Genomic DNA, 24,638 nt, shown 5'->3' with positions numbered 1-24,638 from the left:
ACACTTTGGTTCATACCTTTTTTTAGTCTAACTGCAGTATATTCAGGTCTGTTATATGCATAATATTCTTTCCAGACTTGAAGACTACTTAACCACATTACATCTGATCCTTCAATCCTATTCTTCATCTGCAGTCAGTTGTACTAAAAGGAAAAATAAATTGTCCTCATTATGTCCACATCATTTCTGTTATTTTAAGTAAACAATTTTCTACTTGCTCCAGGTTGATTCCCTACCTCCACCTTCTTTCTACAGGCCTGCGTAAATAAAAAGGAGCCAGAGGATGGATAAGCCTTTCACTCCACCATCAAAGGTGCTGCAGGAAACAATCCTTGTGGCCTGGATCTGTGGCAGAGAAAATGCAGAATGGTGAACTCCATTCCATTTTTTGTTTCTTGTTTTCTTTTCAAATGCAATGAATGTACATTGAAGAACAGCCTTGCGGTTTGTCTTTAAATCTACAAGTGCCCTGATGAGCCATTCCTACCATAGTCTGGTCACTCTAGCCAACAAGTGGCATGGGCCTGAAGGCTGAGGCAGAACAAGTCCACTGGAAGCCTCTCTCAAGGGACACAGTTCAAGTAGGAGCTGCTTCCTTCTACCACGGATCCATAAAGAAGGAAGTGCTGCATACCACCTTGGGACACTTCAGAAGTTCTATAGTTAGCTTTTTCCCCTCTCCTTTCCCCTTGTTCTGAAAGGAGCCTAAATCTCCTAAAAAAAATTTCATCTCCCTCCTGCCTGTATAGAACTATGTGGGGGCTATTTACATTTCAGTTGTTTATATATGCCCCCCCCCCCTTTTAAGTTATAGATGAGAGCTCTTCCCTTTTTTATTTCTCTCTCATCCAGGACTCCCCTCCTCATTCTCTGTTCCTTATAAGCAATGGACTCCTCAGCAGTCAGAATTTGTCCTAGATTTCAATGATATGTGACCTAACTACTACAACACTGAACTGCTAAAACCTAGTACAAGTACCAAATCTTTACTCAGCATGGAGCTTAGCCCTATTTCAACATGCTAAGCCAATCTCAGAGCAGCAGCAGCTTACTCGAGGTTTGCCCAGCTACATTAAGTTAACACTGCTGTAGCCATACCTGCTGCAGGACACTGGAAAATGCCTAGTTCTTCATGGCTCACAGACTTTTTGTGCCCGCTTTCCTCATCGGGCAGCCACACTTATATCACACACAAGCCTGACAACATCATTCTGGAATTTTTTTTTTTGGTTTGTTTGCACAATGGGTAATTTAGAGGGGAGTAGGAAATGAGCAGTATAAGTGTAATTCAGTTGCATTAATGAGCTGCAGTAATTAACTGGAAAAAACCCATATAGTATCAGTTTTGTTAGCTACATCTCCCAGCATGTAAGCGTCAAGTGGAGAAAGAACACTTTTACAGCCATCCCTGTTATTCTTTGGTTGGTATATTCTAAAGTGCAGTTGTAATTCTTTATTGTCTTGCCTAATCAGTTTAAGATCACTTGGAATTTCTGAATAATGCTCTTTCAGAAGAGTCAAGCCTGAAGCCATGCTGGGGAAGGGAAACACGAGGAAGAATTAAAGGAATAAACACATTAAACGCTAAAAATCAAAAGAGAATAACGCACCTTTCTCTTTCCCCTTCCAAAGGGCCCAGGAGGCAGAATACTGTTCTGCAATATTAAAAGTATGAGCAGTAAGAAAACACACACAGTTTCTGCACAATTTTCCTTCAAGGTACCCACAACCATCTGAAACCTGAAGACGCCGATATAAGTGAAACTATTTCAGGGATGTGATTTCTTCAGAGGTCAGTTTTCCTTCTCTCACCAGTAGGAGCCACAGCTTCTGAGTACATACCTAAAAGGATAGCTGACATGGCAGCTGCTTTGTCACCTGTTTCATCATACAATGAAGAAAAAGCTCAAAGCTCAGCCTTCCTTGAAGCAGATCTGCCTGACAAAACATGCTGCCTCCCCTATTGGCCAATACTGTGCCATGGGGGGGGGGGGGGGGGGGGGGAGAAACACACACACACACAGCAGGACACAGCTACTATCCCATTTGACAACACACATAGCAGTGTGGGTATATGGTCCCTTGGCACTTCCTTCACCTCTTTTTCGGTTCAGTTCTTTTGTGTATTACATTCCTTCATAGATGCCCACCTGATGTTTCCCGGAGGGGCAGAAAAAGGAACAGCAGAACAAACATGTTCTAGGCAGACTGTTTCCCTCCCCCCCCCCAAAAAAAAATCTATTTGGGGATTTTGAAATTAAACTTCTCTTTCCCAATTAAAACAAAAGTGTAAAGTCAGTATTTTTTTAATGAGAACTCTTTTCCTCTCAGGAAGAAGACTGTTGAAGAGAGATATGTTGCCAGTAAGATACCATCATTCTTTATTGGCCTTGTTTGAGGGCAACAAAAACTCAGCACAGATGGTGGACAAAGCATAGTTTTAGTTTTGAACAGCTAAAATATTTTACTAGTCATTTCAGGAAGGAATTATTGTAGGTATGAAGTCAAAAAGAATTCTTCAGATTATTTTCAGGTCTGCAGGTTTTTCACACAATACCTCTTAAACTGACCAAGCCTTGATGCCACTTTTACAAAGAAAACTGAATCAAAACATCTGCTCAGTATGCTAAAGAGGGTAGGTACCAGTATTTCTAGAACTATGGACTTAACATCATACTTCTTGGCTTTGACATATACCAGTAATAATCAATTAAGTAAATACACATGTCATGATCTAGTAGTTTCAGACCACCATCCCCCCTTCTTTCTGTCCTATGAAGTATACAGATAAGTATTTTTTACTAGAAGTAAAATAAAGGTTCAGGTAAGCCTGCAATATTTAGTATCAGTGAATGCCTTAAGTATCAGGGAATGCCTTAAATCAAAGGCCAGTATGAGACGAGACAAAAAAAAACAGACAAACTACTAAAAATCATATTCCACACTTAATTACCTCCTCTGGTTTTCAATGCAGTGCCATCCACCTTGCAAGCTCTAACATCCTTTCTTCCTGGCTACTTGTGCCATACCTGCTCTACAAGTATTGTAGGTCTGCGCAATACCATGTTTTGTTAAGGTACCAACTCCCAATGCTTCGCATCTCTCATGCTGTATGAAAAAAGAGCAGTTGAAGGTTTTGCTCAAGTGGTTCCCTTATTGCCAGGTTAAGAGTGCCCTCTATTGGGTACAGGCATCACTTGGGACTTGCTGCTACTGAAAAACAGTTTGCAAAGGGACATTTTCCCTCTTTTGCAGTTGAAGAGTTTGGAGCGCGCGCATACGCACCTCACTTCCTTGTTGACTCCAAGGGAAACCACTAATGGATGCTAAAAACAGTTGCCTCCTTCACCCGTGCCTACCTAGTACTTAAGGATGGAAGTTCAATTATCTACTGCCTGACATCTCGTCTATTTTACAATTTTCCTCCTGCCCCTCCACCCCCCCAAAATCAGGGCATTTTACTAGAATCAGATACTTAGACCTCTGTAAGATAAACAAAAGAAAAACCTTTTATTCCATAAAAAAAAAGAACACTTTAAAAACATACATTCCCTTTCCCCTACAGCCTGTAAACCTATTAACAGGCTATATTACTGACAAAACTTCCTTCTTTTTTTTTTTTTTGGGGGGGGGGGGGGGGGGCTACACGATAAAATACCATATGTGAACTAAAAATCATCAGTTTAGCCAGCAAATAGAAGTCCTAAAAAAGGTAAGTTTCCATAGCTATCTTCTAGCAGAAGGGTAGCCTGTAACAGCCAGGGAAGAGGCTTTACAAAGAAGCTTCCAGGAGATCATCCAGTAACCCAGATCAAAGAGTCTGTCACCTTCTGTCTAGTGAGGAAGGTCATCAGCTGACAATAGAGATTGAAGAATCTACAAACAGATAAGGGTTTTCACTTAATTATGTGGATGTGGATATTACTGAAACATTCCTCAGTTGTTGACAGTTCAACAAGACAACTCCCCATTTATGGTTTCATTTGTTCAATCCTCTTCCCCCTCAAAGCAGGGCTCAGAGCAAAGGAAAAACCCACTAGACTCTCCCTGTTTCCCCACAATACATGCTGCTAGGTATTTTAGTCTGAGGAATGTGTCTGTTATAAAAACAGTCTGATTTTTAGACTTATTGAGGGAAGATATCAACCCAAGAAGGACAAAATTATTTTCCATCATCTCTAAGCAACTACTAAATAGAAGAAAAAGAATCAGAGACAGGCCACTAAAAACAGCCCTCGATTTCAACACAGAACTAAGATTCGTTTGAATATGCAAGACTTTGGAGGAGGAGAATCTCTTTCAACAGAAGTCTGTCCCTTTTGGTGGGTAAAAGAAACTTAACAGCGTTTTCCAGGAGCAGTCTTCCAGCAAGGTCAGTAGAGTACAGCATATCAGCAACTCTTATTGTAGGCGCTGTGCATAGGAACACATTCAAATCTGGTGAATGCCTTCATTTAGGCCAAGCTACCCTGCAAATATGTTTGCTTCAGCATCAGTTGAGTTATTTACTTATTTTGTTCATCTGCTGTGTTAGGAGTGGGTTTTATAGACCTATCTTTCCCCTTAAGTACCTCATGCTTCAGGACATGAAAGTCCTCACACTTCCCCGAATGACCGCTCTGCAGATAGGACACAGACTCAAGTTGGGGGCACATTCTGCACATGCTACCAAGTGACCACAAGGAACAAAGACAACAGATACATCTCTGTCCATGCACACTTTGCACATCCTCTCCGCTTGCAGGCGTCTGAGTTGCTCTTCTGTGCTCAGTGGAGACTTGTCTTAAAAAAAAAAAAAAAGAAAAAAGTGTTAGCATTGCAATTATTAGAGAGTGCCAATTCTATGATCTCCAAAAGTCATATATTCCTGCAACTTGCTCATCACTTTGTTCAGAGACTGGCTGGGAAAATGGCAAAAGTACTATAAACGGGCAATTTCTTTTCAAGCTGAAAAGATACAGCTAGTCTAGACTCTGGCTTCTACATTTATCTACATGTGCTGGACTGGCTGGGGGAAAGGATCAACATCTTTATACTACATAATGTAACTCATCCCCAGTAAGCCAAGTTTTTGGTATCGGTCTGTTTTGCAGTGGACCCCTAATTCCTGAATAAGGTCTCTGTTCAGGCACCATGCAAACTAGAACACATTCCTTTTCAGGATTAACAAACGAACATAATGAGTGCTAATAGTGCTGCTATAGGAGCCATCCTAGTTATGGCCTAATTTCTTCACTGCTGTCACTCCAGTGCACCTGATTCCTTTTGCTGCGCAAGTTGCCTTTCTTCTCCTGAACACGATGTTTCAGTCTCTCTCTGAACAGGGTCTGTATAAACAGGAAGAAAGACTGCATTAATTGCTACCCCTTTTCTCCCTCTTCAGACAGTGCTGTGCTTAAAAAAAAAAAAAAAAAAAAAGCAATATTCTGTGCTTCACTATCCTCAGGTCAAACACCTCTTTACAGAGTGTCAACCCTACATACAGCCTGGCCAAGCTGATGCTCCCAGGTGACTTCTCAGGCAACTGAACATCCTGGTAAGGAGGTTAACATACATGTCCACATTGCATTCTCTCCTCAGAAAATCTGGTTTAAAAATCTACTGGACAGTGGGAACCATCAGCTGATCATTCCTGCTCCAGTGCTAAAATTTAATCATTCCCTCAGTTTGATGGGAACCATTATATTTTTTGCCTTGACATAGAGCAAGCTTGCTATCAAAAAAAAAAGAAACCACACACCTATGTGGAACTGTTCCTTCAAATAAATTCACTCAGCAAATAGATGCAGGTAAGCTGAGATCCGTTGAGTCTGTGTCATTGAGAACGTACGTTATCCGAATAAATGAAAAAACAACTATTTCTGACCAAGCCCTTGGCTTGACTTTAAACAGGCTTGAAGTATGCGTTCACCCTAGAAGCCCTCCCTCAGACAACTGCCTATGTCTACCCGTCTGCACCAAGAGACTTGAATTTATGGGCAAGCCTCCAAATAGGCAGCTGCCTCCTACTTTAAGGGCAGCAGAAAATACTGAGGAAGAATATCTATACCACACCCTACTGGAGACAGATACAGTTACTAGAACTCCAGTAATCAAGGCCTTTTCAGGCGTCATGAAAGCAGAACCTCACTCTTCAGCCTCTTAAAGAGGGGCAGGATTGGGTACATTACTACTCTGAATTCCAGGCTAGGAAGAGAGAATGCAGACCTGCAAGACAAGTTCACAACAGTGCTCAAGATTAAGAGAATAAGAGGTTAAACAACCACCAAGAACATAGGTGGGCAAGTCAGGCATACCTCTGCTTTCTTCTGCACTGCTGCTCCCTTCCCAGTCTGTCTGAAGCAGATCAGAAATCAGTTCAGACTCAGACAAGTAGTAAGTCCCAGTCAGCACGTATTTATTCTCTACCAGGTTAGCCACCAAGGTGGGGTCAAAGCCCATCTGCAGGACATTCTGCACTATGAAAAACTGATCCAGAGCAGAAAGAGACTGCAATTCCCAATTCCTCACCGGATCTGTAAAGCAGTGAGCAGATACTTCACCAAAAAGAGGAAAAGCTTTTGGGCAACAAAATATGCCACTCCCTGAAACTGTTATACATAAAGTAGCAGTAACAGCCATGTAGTATATTCAAAAATCTATATATAAAAATATATATCAATATCCATATTTACAGTTTGTTGTGACTTTTTTGTGAATTGTGATCAGAAACTGCAAACAATTTCATAGAAGGCAGAAGATTTTAAGTTTCCCATGTTTCATTCTGCAGTGTCAGTGGACCAAGTCTTCCAGGCTTGTCACCAGTCCAGAATCTTTGTTTTCACATCCCAGAAAAAGAAGGCTCAAAACTGCTTTCAGGGAGATCAAGAGGAACATCCCAGCTGAAGCCTTTCTCACTTCTTCATCTAGCTCACCCACTCATAAGTAAAGACAGAAGTGGGAAATTCAGCTGGCAATCCATTCAAAGGTTTAAGGTTTTCTTAAACTGGCTATATATGAGAGGTGAACGAAGGTGCTGCAACTCTAAGTCAACGAGGCAGATCAGCTTCCCACAATTTCAGAAACCAGATTTTACCTACTGCAGTTTCCAGGAGCAGCCAATGAATGGGAATAGATCCCCAGGATCAACACTTTCATGAACAGCTGGACCCTCTAGCTATTCCCAGGTCTTATACCAAATATGTTTCAAATGCTGTAGTCCGACAAAGACTCTTCAAACAAAACCACCGTAAACGTGGACAAATCAAAGGAAGTTTAGATTAAAAAGACAAAAAACTTCTGTGTGTTTAAGACTAAAGACATTTAGGTAGTCTGGATATATATAGATGCAAAAAGATCTCACAAGAGCAAGCACTTTTGCTTCTTGTGCTAGAATAGACTTCCTAAAAATAATGCAAAACAGCTTCTAGAACATCAAAATATCTCACAAACACCAAGTCTACATAGTGCACAGAAGCTGAGGTGGGGGGGGGGGGCCTAAGAAAAAACTACAACACTTTCAACAGAAAGCAAAACACCATGAAATTACACAGCACCAACCTTGGGAAGCAGAAGAATCTTGGTGAGCCTGGTGCCAAGAGTCTCTCTGAAAATGTCACAAGATAGTCACATAAGAGAAGCACGTGTTCAAAACTCCATCTTCCAAACTCCCACCCGCTATATAAAAAAAAAATGACTCACTGGAGATACCAGAGTGCTGAAAAAGGACTCCTGAACACCGCTAACAAATTCTCTTCCCCTTGATTGCAACAAAAATTCACATCTATGAGCAGAAAGATTTAAAAATGTTAGTACAGGATCTCTTCAAGTGAAAGCAGTAGTAGTGGTTTGAAGTTTAGGAGGAATGGGCGCTCTTAAGGTACAGGCAAACTGCTGTATTTGGGGTAAGGAAGAAGGATTATGGTCTTCCTGTCCATCCTTGTATAAGGAAGGACAATTTCAAGAAGCTCATGGTCTCCCTTAATTCAGGGTTCATGTTTGGCCTCTGAGATTAGGTCAGTTGCAACATCCTATGGAACAGCGCACAGAAAACACGATAATAAACCAGTTCACAGTATCTTTCTTTTTGTACCTGAGAAGAGTAGGAACCCAGGTTGTCCTTTGATGTCAAAGACAGTGATAAGAATTGACACTGTAGATAGCGAACTCTAGATCAAGTCAAAAAAGCTCAGGTCTGAACTGTACCATTCCATCTCAGCCTGAAGGTTTGCTCTTACTTCTAAAGAGCGCGTCTAAGCGTGTAGACTTTGTTACTTCTGTTCATATAGATCTTTTTAAAAGCTAGTTACAGTTTAGATAACCATCACCAAGCAGGTTTCATCATTAACACAGAAGACTGCGATGGTTAACAAATCAACCTCGCGATGAAAAAAAATGCGGCCTAAGGAACTGAAACGGACTGAAGTCAGTGACTTATTGTAATAGATACCATATGTTAGAGAGACTGCAAACACATATAAATCACTTTTTCCAGGGTGCGGAGGGGGTGGGAAGGGGTGCAAGAAGGAGATGATGATTAGGTTTGCCAGGAGGCCTTTTGAGCCGACTATTGATTCTCCCACTTGTTAGAGGAGAGTGGGAGGTGGATGCTTTTGGAAGACTACACAAACTAAAGACAGACCTATAAACAAGTTCTTCATCTTTACCCACTGCTAGGATTTAAAGATTTTTTCTTCATGTGCAACTCTGACCTCAGGTACTTAGAGCCTTTCTCTTGAGATTTCAGAGCACGTCAGAAGGTTACAGACTATAGCAGTTTATGAAGTTAAACAAGACTGAACATATCTGACTAGCTGGTCACCTAGTTCTAAATTTTTCTACTTAGCTGGAACTACGCTAATAACAGAGCCTGCAGGTAACACCTACTATTACTAGTACACTTGTGATTCACTTGTCTCTCAACTGGTGGAGCTCCCATCTCGTGAAGCAAGGATCCACACAGTGTGGAACACGTGAACTATCTTTTGGCCTTGCTACAAGGGACATTTGTCAGCCAGGACCAAGTTACCTTGGATACCATTTTGCATGTTCTCTCCAAGGGTCATCTCCAAACTCCCAGTTCCTCACACTTCCATCACAGTAAAAACACCTCACCATATCGCCTCGTCCTGAAAAAGGAAACAGGCATCAAGAAACAATTTGACATCTGAGACACTATATGCTATACTGGCCCAGGATCAGAAGCTGGGGAAGAGATTCAGTACAAAACATAGGCCACAGACAGAATAGACGAGCACATGACAATTTACCAAAGTTATTCAGGGGCAGGGAATCAGATGAGAGGGCTGAACTCTGAGCTGTAGCTGCAGCTAGTTGAGATTATTCCAGAACTGGGTCACAAGTGGCATGCATGTCAGCATCATAGCTTTCACATATGCACATTCCTATCCAATCCCCTCTTACCTGTATTTAGAGTAGAGAAGTAGTACAAACAGTTTGTTTCTTGCACCACAAGCTACTCCTCAGGGTAATCAGTTCCTGGTGCAGTCAGACAACCTATGCTGCTTCTGTTTCATAGGTATAAAGAATTTGTCATAACATGGTCCCAAGCTATCCAGCCTGCTATTGTGCTTATCTTCCCAAGCAGAGGAGGGGGGGAAAAAAAAAAAAAACAACAACAAAAAAACCCACACACACCACACCCAAGCACAGGCAAGAACTGTGCTCGACACCTACTGCTCAAAAGGAGAAGAGGGCAATTCAATTTTACTTCAGTGACAAGAACGCAAGGCATTCAGGATAGGTTTGCTCCTGAGAAGACTTTAGTTTTATGGACCCTGCCCGTCACTTTATTCCATGTCTCAGTTTATTTATGTGTAAATATAAAACCCAATAAATTCCTTCCTCACATGGAAGAAGTCCCATTTGTATTCCACAGAGAAATAGCACTAGAGTATTGGCTCCAAAATACAGAAGAAACCTCTCTCCACCAATAGTTAATCAGAGTTAGGAATGAATATACTGTAAATACTTGCTCTGACTGCTCAGTCCAGTAAACAGTATTTACTCAAATCTACTACCTAACTAGCAAAGTCTTCAAGGGGAAGCAACTGAAATTCAACTAAACAAGAAATACCATTCTGAGAGAATATGCAATATCTTTTAGTTCCGTAACACAAGTCTAGAATCCTTACAGCAACAAGAAGCCAGAATGAAGGCCGAGTATCTACAGGTTTACCTCAGCTTTATGTGAGTTTTTGAGAAGAGAAGGCTGCAGTGCATGACACAAAGCTTATATAAACCGTCACATATCAAGCAAGTCCTTCTAAAAGTGCTAGTAGTCAAGTTTTTTTGTATCAAACTGTACACTCTTCTGCCAGTAAAACATCCATTAAGAACGTGTCGCTTTTTCTGTTCCTGCTGGGAATGACAAGGAAGACCTACTAACAGACCTCTCAGTGCCCAAACAGGAGTTAAGCATGGAACTAAATTCTGCCCAACACAGTAAGTGCAACCGCACAGGCTGAAGAAAGGAACTGGTTTCTAACCACACTCCAAGTGCTTGCAACTATTCAGACAAGCAGTAGCATTAAGACATAGTGACATCTTCAAAAATTAACTTGAAGATGAGTTTAAAATTTAGCAGCTTTCAAAGTAACATCCCAGATGACAAGCATCCTAAATTCACTAGGCTTCTTTTCACGTCTAGAGGTTACAAGCCGTTCTAACATGCTGTACTAATTCATACCACCAGAAGAGAGCCAGAAAAGCTTCCACACCCGAAAGCTTGAAAATGCTCAATATAAAGCCACAAGCAGCATCTAAGGAAGCAACACCAAAAGCCAGGCATGCATTTTTAAAAAAAACACTCCAAGTAATAGCTGAAGAAGCCATTTGAAGATGCCATTGCATCACAAGTAATTATATGCCCTTATCACGGATGAAGATACTATGATGACAGCAAGATAGAAAATAAAGCTGCTTTACAAGAGACCACATTTACTCTGTTGAAACCCTCAAGTAAGCACACCTTTCTCTGTACGTTGGGTCCACCTGCAATATCAACAAGACATTCATACTGCACTATAGCAAGTTTATCCAGATACTAAATCACTCAGTTGCCAGACCCCGCATGGATTTCACTGTTTGTCATTCAGAATGGCCTAGCTGAGCAAGATTTGCATCAAGCTGAGTCAAATCCTCTCCGAGTTCTGCCTAAGGGCTAACACTTCTTCCCAGTGCTTGGTGCACTAAAAGAAGATTTGGCTAGGGATTCCCAAACAGGGATATACACACACACACACACAGTTTTACAGTGTTACACAGACAGAGGGAGATTTTCCCCAGTGTACCCACCTGTGTAAAAGAATCCTGCTCTAGCCAGTTGCTCAGGATGCACCTCCGTATATTGTGGCCAGCTCTGAAAAGTAGATAGTCTCATCTCCTCTGTTCCCATCTCTGGATATTCCGGTTGATTGGGAAGGGCTATCTCCTCACTGTCTATCCTCTGCAAGAGACTGAGGAGCTGCCCATCCACACAGTCAAATATTTCCTCAAGAGGAAACACCTGTTGGCTCCCAATATCCTCACCACAAATGAATTTACAGGAAGGGAAGAACTTCAGGTGCTCTACTACAGGGCAATCACCAGGTGCCCAATCCTTCAGGATGCCACCACAGCAGAAGCACTGCACTTCATCTCCAGGACCCACAAAGAAAAAACCAGCCTTGGCCAAATCGTGGGCAGACACAGGTGAGCTATCTGGCCATTGCCAAAAAGTTCTCAGTCTTCTTGCTTCATTCCTCATGATGAATTTGAACAGCTGGCAACGAGCTGTCCTGAGCAGAGTCTCCTGCGGTGGGACCGCGTCCCCCATGGCCCTGTTCTGAAAGAGAGAATCAGAGGATCCAGAGCAGTCAGCTGGATTCCTGATGTCAGGCAGCATCAGGCTGCCAGCCCGCCTCATGCGTTTTACCCTCCCACAGCTCATCCCGATGCACGTTCTGGAAAGCTCATGGTCTCGACAAAGCCACGCTTGTTCCCGAACTGCGGTTCAATCAGAGACCGAGTGTTTCAATGCTTTGCTGCTTTCCCCTGAACTTTTGCTGAATCCTCACTGGGGTCCAGAGGGAAAAGACTAGCACTTTCTGCCCCCCCGCCCCCCCAATCAATTTACAGGAGAGGTGCTTGCAGGAACAGATGGCAGGGGGGAGGGCAAACCTGCTGCCTCTCTGGCTAAACCGATTCAGCCTTCAAACTGTATGACAAACGCTCAGTCATTTGCTCAAGCCTTTAAACTAACGTTAAAGGGGCTCTGAACTTTTTTTGCCCTTTCTAAACAGCACATTTGAGAAGTCATAATAAAGTAGAGAACAGCCAAACTAAAGCAAACATTGTCTCATAACATCTAGCTTATAGCCAAACACTATCCAGAATAGTGATGGAAAATCCATCACTTTATTATGCTAATTAAATACTGCATATACAGGAATAGCTCTGTAATAGGAGATCTTCTGCAGGAAACAGTCTAGAAATAGTTATACTCAGTTTCTAGAGGGATGTTTTCTTAAATTAAACAGACAGATAAGACATTTTCTGCCTGTGCTAGCTCTGTGTGAGAGGAATAAAACTAAGGCGTTACAGAATCCCTGACCATCTAAGCCCTCATCCTACTTACCTAAGATAGTAGCATCTTCCCCTATACCACTAAGCTGAATTGCAAGTCAGCTGCTCCTTCCAATGCTTTCTATACGACCAACAAATAGACTTTCAAAGGTCATACAATCACACAACTGAGAATCAAGACCAATTTAACTAATACCTAAGGAATTCCACTGAAGTCACGTCACTACACACATGAACAAGCATCAGGTACAGTCAAACTCACTTTCTAAATAAGTGCTCTGACAATCCCTTCACCACCTAACTCAATAGGTGGCTTCATCCCAGGGAAAGGCAGACTATACTGGTTATCAGAGCCAAGCGTTATGAGCAGGCAGATTCAATACATCACATAGGCATATATTAAATGAGGAAAAATAAATGGAGATAGACATTTATATATCCCCCCCAAGACCCAGCATTATAAAGCTGGTATACAAATAAGATAGTTAAGGTGGTAACTATTTCACTACATTCTTTCTTTTTTGAATTGATATAGTAAAAATAAATAAATAAGCAAGCAGATGAGAACTGTACAACATTTAGCCTGTGGTAGACACAGTCGCATGCAACTGTTGAGAGGAACTTGGCTACCAGCATCTCTGAAGGACTATTCCCCCTAGATAAAGCACTGCAGCACGCTTCACGGAGAAAGCGGCAGGATGTTTTAGTTGCAAAACCTGTAGGCAAGGCTGATAAATCCATCCTTCACAGGCATTCCATGTTTACTGATATTTTAAAAGCAAAATATAGCTTGCTCAGCCAAATGCCTCTCACAGTAAAAGGAAGCAAGAAAGAAAAAATGTGTTAGCAAGTAGAATTTTCTTCTATAACCACAATCACAGCAACCAGAGTTGTAAGGACAAAAGGCTCCAAATGTTCATTTTAGGAACTGTGTTTTTACTTATACTGAAGCAGTTACTCAAGAACTATGCTTCTGGTATAAAGAGAAATCTACACAGAAAGAATAGGAACAAAAAAACCCCACCCTGTTACTCACTGAAATGCAGCAGAATTTGCAGACTAAGCAAACTTAAAAGCATGCAGGGCTTCAAGCCTGCGCAGCTGATTTTGCTCTCAGAACTCAGATGACAGAGAGACTTGCTCAACTGAGGAAGTTTTATAACATCAGTTTTGCTCTGATCTTGGGCTCTGTCAAAGCTAAAGCTATTATAACCATCAAACTACAAAAAGTATTGCTTTCCACCTAGGAGACAAGGAACAGTTATCATGGGGTGTTTCTTCTTAGGGAGTACAGAGTAGAACAAACTTCACAGCCAGAGAAGAGGAAGGAAAATGAGTCATCTTACCCAAAACTCAACAGCTGAACCAAGGCTTTTAAGTAAGAGGTGTGACATAAAAGAAGCCCACTATGGTTTACCTGTGCTAGAGACATTTATATACATTCTGCAGGAAATCCAGTAATCTTGGTAACAAAATTCCCCAAAACAAATTAGTATTTTAAAAAGCTACAACACAACTAAAAGCCAATACTCTCCCACAATTCACTACTCATACCCATTGAGTAACACACTTTCAAAGGGATATTGCAACTAATATCAACAATTTCTTACAAGACAGAAGCTTTTAAAAAAAAAAAAACTTACCAGTATACACTTATTAAAAAAAAAAAAAAAACCACCACACCTTTCAACAGCTAAGGCTCCCACAAGCTGTGAGCTACTTTCTTCTTCTCTAGGCAATACAGAAGCCTTTCTCAGAGGATTAAAAATCCTTACAATACATAAGTGATTCCACCTGGCAGGGAAGCCATTTTTAATACTTAATTTTCCCTGATTGGTTGGCTTTGTGTTGAAATCCTCTAACAGCTCAATGGTCCAAATTTCATCTGCCTAAGCAGGTATCACAATGGAAAGAGTTAATGTAAGTCCTCAAACTTGCTCCAGGAAGTAATTTTTTGAGCAGCTAAAAAACATTAAAGCCTTGTCACATCATTAATATCACACGTATTTTCCAGTCATGACATCTTGATTCCTACCATATATTACTTGCAATCTTCCTATTTTGTTATAGTAGCTTTGCTACTACATCTAGTGGCTGAACAAAGAGGTTTGAAGTTCCTCCTTCTCTTTGCTACAGCATCTCATAAGCATACTCAGCCTTTCCGGTCTGTGTTCTGAGATCTCCTAGGAAAATCATTTTTAGTCCTTTTTACGAGACTTATTTTGAGTTAGTAGCCATAACTTAAACCTAGTATGTTTGTTCTTATGAAGAAACAAAACGTATTTAAACACTTTCAGAGACCTATGGAGAGTAGATGAAACAGAGACAAATGGTAACAGCAGCAGTGAACGTGGCACTGCAGTACTGCTCAAAGACTCCACCCTGGGATGGCCCTTTCACACATTCCAAGTATCAGGAGCATCAGCATGCTCCTGATTTTGCAGATACTAAAGCAATCTTCTGATATGCATTAAGCTGTTTAGAAGCTTGAAAGACTTAGACTATCAAAGGCTCTGTGCCTCCATTTCCCTGTCCCTAAAATAAGGACTATTAAATTTTCTACTTCAGAAGCATGTCCTAAGGATTAATTAAAGCCTTATTCTGATGTACATTAAGATCCCTTTGGACGCTGGCAACATAACGGAGCGCTCAAGCGGATAGGAATTACCTCTATAGCAAATATACACCCACTTTAAGACTGCTTTCCAAAGCCACAGTGAAACAAAGGAACTTTATTGTCAACTGACTCAAATCCAAATATCACTGATGCATTCAGATACTTTGTGGGAGTTGCTTCTGTCTTTCAGAACCACAGCAGACGACGCGGACCTATTCCATGCTGGATAAGCACGAGAGCCTTGGGAACACTGATGGCTACTGGAAGTAAAATGGTTCTTAGTAGAACTATTTTTTCTCTGAACTGTTAATGTTTCGTGTGACCGTGATTTTCTCTTTATTTTCTACTGATAAAATAACAGAGATGAACATAATCCTATTCTAAAAGGAGACCGCTCAGCCATAAGGTACAACCGTATTAACTATGCTGGAGCATGCGTCAGATGAGACCGTAACAGTTCCCTATAAAGATACTGACAGTTCTCTTAGCCCTTTCGGTGATTCTGTGACTGTATAATAATCTATAACTATATATTTTTCATCTTGCTCTCATGCATATGTTTTGCACTTAATTTTCAGGAAAATGTACTTTAAAGTTAACAGACAACAGCAACAAGAATTTACTCATTACCGCTTTAATGGCTTACATGAGCTTTACCTCAGCAAAAGACAGCAGCGCTTTTGCTTCCACTGCATCTCTGAAATTTGAAGTCTTTCTTTGTTGTCCTGTGGTCTTAATTGAGAATGAATGATTTTAAGGTGAGTTTTGAAAGGTACAATTATTCGTAAATGTGTCTTTTTCCACTGCTTTTCTGTTTGAGAAGATAAATGTAACTACTTATTCTACACTATGTGCTTGACAAAACATAAACTATCCAAGTTAATACAGGTGTTTCACACTTGTAAAAAACAAACCGATCTTTGTGTCTTTTAAGAAAAAAAGAGCTGTAAGCCTTTTTGTTACAGGTAAACCTATACAAACATTTTAATTAAAAAGACTGGTGTTTATACTTTCTCTTTTTTATTTATTTTTAACTAAATATGTTTTAATGAAAAACTTATGAGCAGTAGGGGGCAGTGCTTATTTGCAAAGTTTACAGAATTTTTAACATGTGAATTTGGTTCTTTTTTACTTTTTCATAATGAATTTATATGCAATTCCACATGATCTGCTACTCCACATATCCTGTTCTTTGTAAGTCTATATGGATTTTGAAGAACATATCCTAAAAATATATAACAGACAGTTAACAAAATCTCTTTTACAGAGGCAGTTTGGGAACTCTGTTGATGGGTTATAGGAAAGAACCTGTTAATAGATAAGAAGGATAGCTACGGTCATATGAAGCATTTTACAAGCAACCACCTTGCTTTTAAAATGTGATCTCAGGAGCAGTTGGGAACACAGCATACTCCTTGATCTGCCGATCTCACGTTCATACCTCGGCCTCATAGGCAGTCAGCAAGCAGCTTCTGGGATGCTTTCATGCAACACACAAACAATCTGTCCGCAGCACAGGGCAGCACTGACAGAGTGTTGTTTGTGTTAAAGGTGTATTGAATTGCCAAACCTGTATAACACTGCTTGTTGCAGAGGAGAGCCTCCAGGATGCCTGGTGCTCTGGTTCCACCATCACATTACGCCATGGGCAAATCTGCTTTTGAGAGTACCTGAAGGAAACCTCTCAAAATACAGCCTTTACCCCCATTTTAAAGACAGTGATGTTGAACACAGGGTAACTAAGTAACTTACCAAGTTTATGAGGTATCTTGGGTAGTGCCAAGAACAAGCCTTCCTCTTTTCTAAATCCTCACTTCCCCATCCACCAAGCCTGTTAAAGAGCAAAAAGCTGTATAAAACCTCAGAGGAGCCAAAAAGTTGCTTCTAGGTTAAGGCCCTAAAGCGGAGAAGTCTTTCCCGAGAAAACTGGCTAAAGGAGAATCTCCTTAACCTATTTTAACTACTACTGTTTCCCCAGAGCAAACCTGCTAGTCTAATCCCACACTGCAGTAAAATCTCACTAAGATTACATTATTGTTATGAAACAGATAATACTAACACTACTGAAACTGCTCAGACAGAACAGGAGTTAGAGTACTCTAACATGCCAACAAAGGTATACAGTCCCGTTCGTATTTATTCTGTTGACATTTGACCTCCAATTTGTGACATTTGGCTGATTCTGGCACTATTACATACCATCCTTTTAACTTCATGCAAACTTCAAGACCGGTTTGCTATTTTCTGTGAGGAGACCCTCATGTAAGATTTTGGGGGGAATCACTTCATAAACAAAGGAGAGTTCAGAAGAATCAGTGAGACAACTGTAGCAGGAGAACATGAAGTAACATCAAGTCTGTTGCAGACAGAAACTAAAAATAAGCCAGCACGCTCAAGAAGAAATGATGGGGTTTATTTTAGCAGGCTAACAATGTTTGACAGCATTTAATGTATTAGGTAACGTGTTGTATGCAACTAATAATGTCTTGTATTATAATTATGTATTCATGTTAAAATTTATTTCTATTCTTTTTTAGCAATTTCTTTCATTTCCTTTTTAGAGAACAAAATGTCCTACTGAACTTGTGAACACTTGTTAAACCAAAGAGAGTAATAAGCTAAAGAAAAAAAAAGAATCAGTAAGCATCAAGAGTACAGGTGTCCAGGATAGATCAGCAATAAATGCATTGCTGAGCTCGTTCCAGGGCCAACTGGAAACCAGTGCTAGCCAGTGACTTGAAAGTCTAAGAAGAAAGGAATACAAACATAATTAATTGAAAATAGTTAAAATGTTAATATTGCCCTGATTTGAAAGGAAAGTATTCAATAAATACAAGGGCCAGACAGCATGATGAATAGCTCAAAAGAGCTGAAGTGACTGGAACCTCTGGAAAAACTCCAACGGAGTTCAGCATCTCTAATCTTGAGGCCCTATGCAGCTGTATTCTGACAAAGCTGCTGTTTGGTTTAGCTTAAGGAACACTATTGTGCACTCGTTGATAAATTAAGACCAAATAAGAAACTTCGTGAGGAAAGAGGCTTTTGTAATAGAAAAAAAAAAATCGCGTCAGTTGGTATTATCCATGAAGCAAAGAGGCTGGGAACAGGAATACAAGTGCCATAGCTTGCCACTGCAACTGATGTGTAAGGGGGCTCGATACTGAGGAATTTTATAGCAAAATTCCTGTTTCTGTTTGCTCAGAACCACCCTAAACTTCTACAAGACAACACGGATCCATTTTTGAGAAGAAAACAGGATTTGGTTCAGACTTGGTTGTGTAACTGCTTGCCAGGCTGAGGCAGAAGAGGTAGCATCATCCAATTTGTTGCCACAGAAGTAGGCAACTGCTTCTGTGACTCCATTTATGGCCTTGCTTTTCTTCTTCTGGATGCCTCTTCCTTGTCTGTTGTCCTTGAGCTCCCTTCACACTGAATGGCCAGCTGGTATCATCCTGCAGCAAAACACTCACGCTCTGCTGCTCCCCTAAGAGCTGCTGGCACTGTATTTCCTGCATCGATAAAATCTTCTATGGTGCCTGTCTGTTCAGCTCCAATTTGAGCCTTCCAATGCAGCACTGAGGGACCAAAGAACATTGCTGCCTGTTGACACAAAACTCCAAGGCATTCATAAAATAACTCCACTGTGGACAGGAAGCATGATCTAACCCAGTGAGTAATGACAAAGCACATCAAAAAGTGACTGGTCGCACCAGAGAGAAACACAAAGTCATTCCCCTAGGGCAAAGCTTAAATGTTCATTCAGCTCAAGGCTTTTTTTTTTTTTTAAACCATAACAAGTACTAGTATACATCTAAAGTGCTCTCTTCTCTGCTTGCCAAGGTTTCCCTTGCTGCACTTTCCACCTGATGATTATTTTAAATTCCTTTCCTGAATTTTTTACATGATAATGAAAACCAAATTCAACACAGTTACAAAAAAATTTAACAAAATTTAACGAAACAAATTTAAGACATTACTAACTAATAATAAAAGATTTGTCCCTCCAAAGATTAACAAGCTAATGCTTGGAAGCCTGAAAAACGATGCTATAAAGTGAATACACATACCACGAATATATACTACCAGAACTAATACACAGGTGAGTAAATAAACTTATGATTTAAGTGATTTCCTAAGGATTACACCCTTCCAACCTCCTCCCTTAACTCTTTCCTATGGCCTCTACTACCATAGAATCTGATTGCCTCAAAACATTATGTATTTTAACAGTGGGGAATAGCTAAAAATGTAACTTGCAACACCATGAGAGCGCTTAGAATCAAATACTACTAATATACTAGCTCACAGGAGCAGAGCACAGTAGAGATCAAAAGAAAAATCTGCAAAGTACAGCAGATATTCAAACAGCCAATAGAAGAATTGGCCTTAAAATCCTACTGTGTTTTGAAAGAAAAGCAAACTAGCATGCTAGTTCCTTGGAATAAGGAAAAGCAAAGCGTTTCTCACGTGTCATTACTACGTTTTATTCTCAGTTTCACAACTTTCTGAGTTTGGGGTTCAGCCTACTAAAAAAAAATTCTTTGTAAGGTATAGTGGATTTAAAAACTGTGTTTACTAGGTTTTCAAAAGGTAACAACCAGAATTTTTGTAGAAAGCATTTTATTTCTCTACATGGCTTCTGAAGCTCAAAAATTTGGCAGCTTCACTTTCAAAGATATTTTTCTCTTTATTTCTTTTTCTACCGTGTCTTCTTTTTGCCAGTGAATACAAACATTAGGAAAAAAGGAGAAAAAAAAAAAGCACACAAACAAAACCAACTCATTGTATACTTTATTTTTGTTCCCCCCAAAATTCTGAATGCCTAAAAAAGAAGAATCCCTGAAAAATTTCAGTACTGCCCCAAATTTAATGAATTATTGCTCTGCTGAGTGGCAGCAAAGTGTGAGAGTTGTAGAAACTTCCACAGTCAAAAAAGTTAGGAGATTAAGAATACAGTTTAGTTTAAGGAGAGAAATGAACAGCTACGAGCAATTCTCACAGTTAACATTGAAGTATGAAAAATATTCCCTTTCTGCCTCCCTTTCAGAGTAGAATCTGGCTGACTTTCCCAAAGATCAGTCATACCTTCTTTACTCCTGCCTCTCCCTCTCACCTCTCCAACCATTTCCTGCTGCACTTCAGCTCCAATGTGGAAGTGTCTTACAGTTGTACTGTATTCCCTCTACCTACTCAAAGCCTGGCAGGAGATACAGGGAACCAAAGATGAGGTAGCTTCATCTAAACTGTGTGGCATTGCTACTCCAGATTGTTCAGGGAAAAAAAAAAAAAACCATAATGAAGCTCTTCAGGAAATATTGCTATCAGCTTGTGACTAATATATGTTCCACCATTCCGCCATTAATTACCTTTAAAGAAGGATTTGTCAGGCATTGTTATGAATCTAATGGAGCTCATCCCACTTTTTAATCGGTGGAAAATCAGCCGTCAAGGAACACAGAACATCTAATTTTCCAATTAAATTCTGCCATAGCTTGGAACATGTTTATATTGCACAGAGATGTGCCTAGCTGCCTGAATATTATTTGGATAATAGGCAAAAGGTATATTCCTGAGCTATTTACACTAGCAATCATCTGTTTCTTCTCTTCATGTAAATTCACTCAAATAGGTTGATTTTGTCTACCAGTAACTGATAGCAAGAATGACAAATGAGGAGCATGACAGATCCACCTGAAGGATGCTGCAGAAGTGAAAGATGCTGAAGTGAAAGATGCGTGACCCAATTCTAATAAGTGAGCAAAACCAGATTATCCTTACAATTTAATGGAAACTAGATGATAACAGCAACAAAGAGTTGCCAATGAAGAAGATCAAGAGGAACACTTGGGAGAGCCATGTGGCCAGCCCTCGTTCCGCTGAGCTTCTTGCCACAGCTTTACAATGAGGTTGCCTTGTAAATAACAGCAGGTGTGTGACGGTGATATCATCTGTTCACAGGCCACACTTTGGATACGATTCCTCTTCTCATGTTTTCACAGAAGACCATGCCAGCAACATGAAAACAGAAAAGAATATACTATTTTTGTGTGTGCCTGCCTTTATTTTTCACCTTAAAATGATGGAAATTAAAGCTGAATCTATGCTTCGGTTACATTCCGTAAGGGGACAAGGGGCAACAGAGAAGATTCCAGTATGGTAATGTTTACCCCTCATGCTCGAAGCAGAAAGGGCTGCAGCAAATCCCTGTAAAATCTAAATAACAAAAATGATCTTCTGTAATTTACACATTAACTCTTCCGAGATTTCAGAGCATTAACCAAGCAGGGAAAAGGTATCCTTACTAAAACATAGGTCCATCTTTCACTCAACAAAGCCAAAACTAAACAAAAACCTGTTATACTAAAGGTTACAATGTAACTCTCCAAGAGTAGGCTGGGTTTAGATGAAATGATTCTGTTTAGTTGATATCATTCTGAATATTGCTTGCATCTGTATGGTTTAACATAGACCCTTTTTCCTACTGGTTTTGTTTCTAAAAGATCGTGATTTCTTTATGGATGGGTGGAAGCACTCTTAAAGTTACCAGGAAGAAGAAATAACTCACAATTTCCTAATGCCAAAGAAAAAAATGTTCCTACAAATATGGAGTTAGGGATAGAGTGTGTGTGTGTGGGGGGGTACACAATATATATACACACAAACACACCTTAATATACTCTATATTTGAGTCTAACATAACAGGTACAGTCTAATAGCTATAGTCCCCCATACCTTAGGATTCTGAAGAAAATATAGTTCTAACGTTCTGCCTACACCACAGTCATGGCTAGGATGATTCATAGTCACATAGTTTCTATATCAAGACTACTGAACATATACAATCACATGGACTTCAAAACAGCGCTCATCACCCAAGTACCCTGGACAAACCTTTCCCTCTTCCTTTCAGATAGATGGCCCACTCTCATCTCATGCTGCTTGCTTTCTTCTCACACTGCTTTCTGAAGTTCTGTTCCTCAGGATAGCCTTTCCATCTCATCCAGGGACTCTCAAGAGCACAGACTCGCCAACTCTGTCCATAGCTATACCATATGGCAAACAGAATTAAAATGAAACAAACCAATTATCACTTGCAAACTAAGCTAACGCACAACCTCAAAGTATCTCCAGGTGCTGAGGTTTGATGCTATAACCTTTCTTCCTTACCTCGTGGCGACTGACCAGGAAAACGACAAAAAGAAATTGGACTAAACATTCCAGGGCAGTGGCCCAGTCTGTTGCTATAAATCATGATATTCTATCAGAATGACAAATGCAAACCTCAACAGTTCTTGACCTTCTGAAGACAGGGATGACTCTCTTTCTAATGTAACTAAAGAAAGGATGATTGAATTGTTTTGTATCTTTCAAGATGACTAGAATTTTATACTTTCACCTCTCAAAACCGAACACAGAGATGTTACAAGTAAGACCTTAGAAACTCCGGAACTGCTACCCGTTACGTCAGAGTCTTTCCTAACTTGAGCAGAGTTCTAGCTACTTGCATAACTCAGTAATAAGATATCAACAGATATCAACATCATACAAGTTAGTATTAGGCCCACTTTGGGCATAACCCAAGTGACAAGACAATAGCTCAATTTCATACGATGTATCCTGTTGCTTAGCATGAGAAAAACCATAGGAAAGGCTTCCTGACTGTAACAGAATTGGGGCATAACTTGGATATGCTTCATTCAGCACCCCAAACTATCAAATAAGTTGTTACCTCAAGCAATGACACAACATATTATGCATATGTTGGCAGCCTGATCTTGATTCATTTCCTCATGCGCTCTTATACTGCTCACATCAGGTAACCATAAATTGTGCGCGTTTGTGTCAAGAAACCTGCAAACAAAAGGCACGTCCAAAGGAAAAAAGAGAGTGACCAAACTAAATCTCTGCAGGTATTTTGATAAGAAAAAAAAAAAAATCAGGTTTCTAGCTAATTTATCGACAGTTATTTCCATTCCTTAAAGAGTCGTCAGACAGCTATGTAGTATGTTAAAACATAATTTCGGTGACATATTATTAATCACTGAAAATTCTTTGCTATAAGTTCTGTTACCGCACCGGTTCCCAAAGACGTCAGAGAAAATTATATTCTACCAATTGCCAATAGTTGCCATTTCTCCCCTAGTACCATTATCGTTCACAAGAGAGGTGTTTTCTTTTGTTCTGGCCTAAGAGGTTCCCAGTCCACCATACTCTATTTGGGCACTGAGTGAGCTACCATTTGCTATATTTACACGGACAGTAAGACCTCTGAGTATTACGACAACATAAACAATAAGAAAGCAGCACAACGCTGATTCCTGTTTCACCATGAAACATTATGATTTAGTCATTTGAACTGAAACAGATATGAAAAAGATTATCATACATATTTTTCCATATTATAACCAGCCATCCAAGAGACTACAAGACCTTGGGAAGGGCAGGGGCTGTCTTTCTGTTCTGTGCAAGGTCTATAAACAGTCCCTTGACCCAGGGACATTAAGCACTACCAAAAAGCTAACAAGAACCATCAACTGTTGTGGTCATTAGATATCCTACCCATTTGAAAATATATATTTTTATATATGCGTGTGTGTGTGTGTGTGTGTGTGTGTAGGAAGAAGCAGAGAAACAGCTGGAACATAAATATTAGAAATAAAAAGGGCATTCCTTTCATCAAATCTGATTTCTCATTATGGAAATGCCAAAGCCTCCCTAAAAAGTACTATCCAGCTACTGATGCCTAACTCGGTATAAGCTAGTGCTGACCATGTGCTTATTCTGTGTGCTTATTCAATAAAGCTTCACGTTCCCACGTCCCCTCGGCAGGGCACGCAGGGGAACGACCAGCCTCCCTGAAAACCACCGGCTGAACCCTTGGCCCCACTGAAGTCAACGCAAGCTCTGGTCGCGGGGCCTCAACTTCACCCAGCCCAGCTGGAAGGAAAACAAGAGTGAATTAACCTGGTAAAAAAACACGGAGAGAGCAGCTGCAGCGAGCAGGTGGTTGGGTACTCTCTGCCCGCGGCTCCGCCCGCCCCTGCGCAAGGGCCGCGCGTTTGGGCGGCCGCGATGGCGGCTTCTCCTCGGGCTCGGGCCCGGGCCCAGCCGGGCCTGGCCTGGCCTGCACCGCCATTTCCTCAGCAGCCGAGCCCGGGCGGACCCCGAGCCCAGCCCGGCGGCCCGAGGCAGGCCGACAGCTGCTGCGCGGCCCCCCTCGCCGCCGAGCGGGCTGCACCGTGGGCGTCTCTGAGCGGGGAGAGCCCGGTCCGGTCCAGCCCGGAGACGGCTGCGAGGGCGCGGAGGACGCTCCGGCCGCGTGGGGCGAAGCGGAACCTCCCTCAAGCCGGCAGGGGGAAGGGCCGAGAGGCGATGGCGCCTCCCGCCCTCCTGCGACTGCGCCTGCGCGGCCGGTGACGCCCCGCCCCGCCGGCCCACCTGCCCCTCCCCCCGCCTG

General features: G+C 41.1%; 2 protein-coding genes across 8 annotated transcripts in view; one reads left to right on the top strand and one right to left on the bottom strand.

Annotated features, from left to right (window-relative positions):
• Positions 1-2,001, top strand: part of NKAIN4 (sodium/potassium transporting ATPase interacting 4) — a 57,399-nt gene extending 55,398 nt beyond the window's left edge. For all 3 annotated transcript variants that reach the window (XR_011135374.1, XM_068912883.1, XM_068912884.1), the window contains one exon: positions 256-2,001. Coding sequence is in view for 2 of the 3 variants with exons in the window: in XM_068912884.1 (XP_068768985.1) it covers positions 256-269 (14 nt within the window). In the remaining variant the exon portion in view is untranslated. The remainder of the gene's footprint in view (positions 1-255) is intronic.
• Positions 1,364-24,583, bottom strand: BIRC7 (baculoviral IAP repeat containing 7). 5 transcript variants are annotated; one of them, XM_068912862.1, is made up of 10 exons: positions 22,911-24,135; positions 22,073-22,224; positions 16,934-17,012; positions 11,296-11,824; positions 9,008-9,107; positions 7,681-7,762; positions 7,540-7,585; positions 6,297-6,515; positions 5,256-5,327; positions 1,364-4,782 (listed from the first exon to the last, which is right to left on the bottom strand). In XM_068912862.1, the coding sequence occupies exons 2-10, from the start codon at positions 22,108-22,110 to the stop codon at positions 4,580-4,582; spliced, it is 1,368 nt and encodes a 455-aa protein (XP_068768963.1). In that variant the 5' UTR covers positions 22,111-22,224; positions 22,911-24,135; the 3' UTR covers positions 1,364-4,579. The 5 variants fall into 5 exon arrangements, with proteins under 5 accessions (XP_068768963.1, XP_068768966.1, XP_068768965.1 ...); XM_068912865.1 differs by lacking the exons at positions 16,934-17,012; positions 22,073-22,224; positions 22,911-24,135 and adding an exon at positions 24,146-24,583 and having other exon boundaries at positions 1,364-3,876; positions 4,572-4,782; XM_068912864.1 differs by lacking the exons at positions 22,073-22,224; positions 22,911-24,135 and adding an exon at positions 24,146-24,520.
• Between the last annotated feature and the right edge of the window lie 55 nt (positions 24,584-24,638).

The sequence above is a fragment of the Struthio camelus genome, chromosome 18 (assembly GCF_040807025.1).
Source record: "Struthio camelus isolate bStrCam1 chromosome 18, bStrCam1.hap1, whole genome shotgun sequence".
NCBI classification, from domain to species: domain Eukaryota; kingdom Metazoa; phylum Chordata; class Aves; order Struthioniformes; family Struthionidae; genus Struthio; species Struthio camelus.
This window is presented reverse-complemented; position numbering and strand designations above follow the sequence as displayed.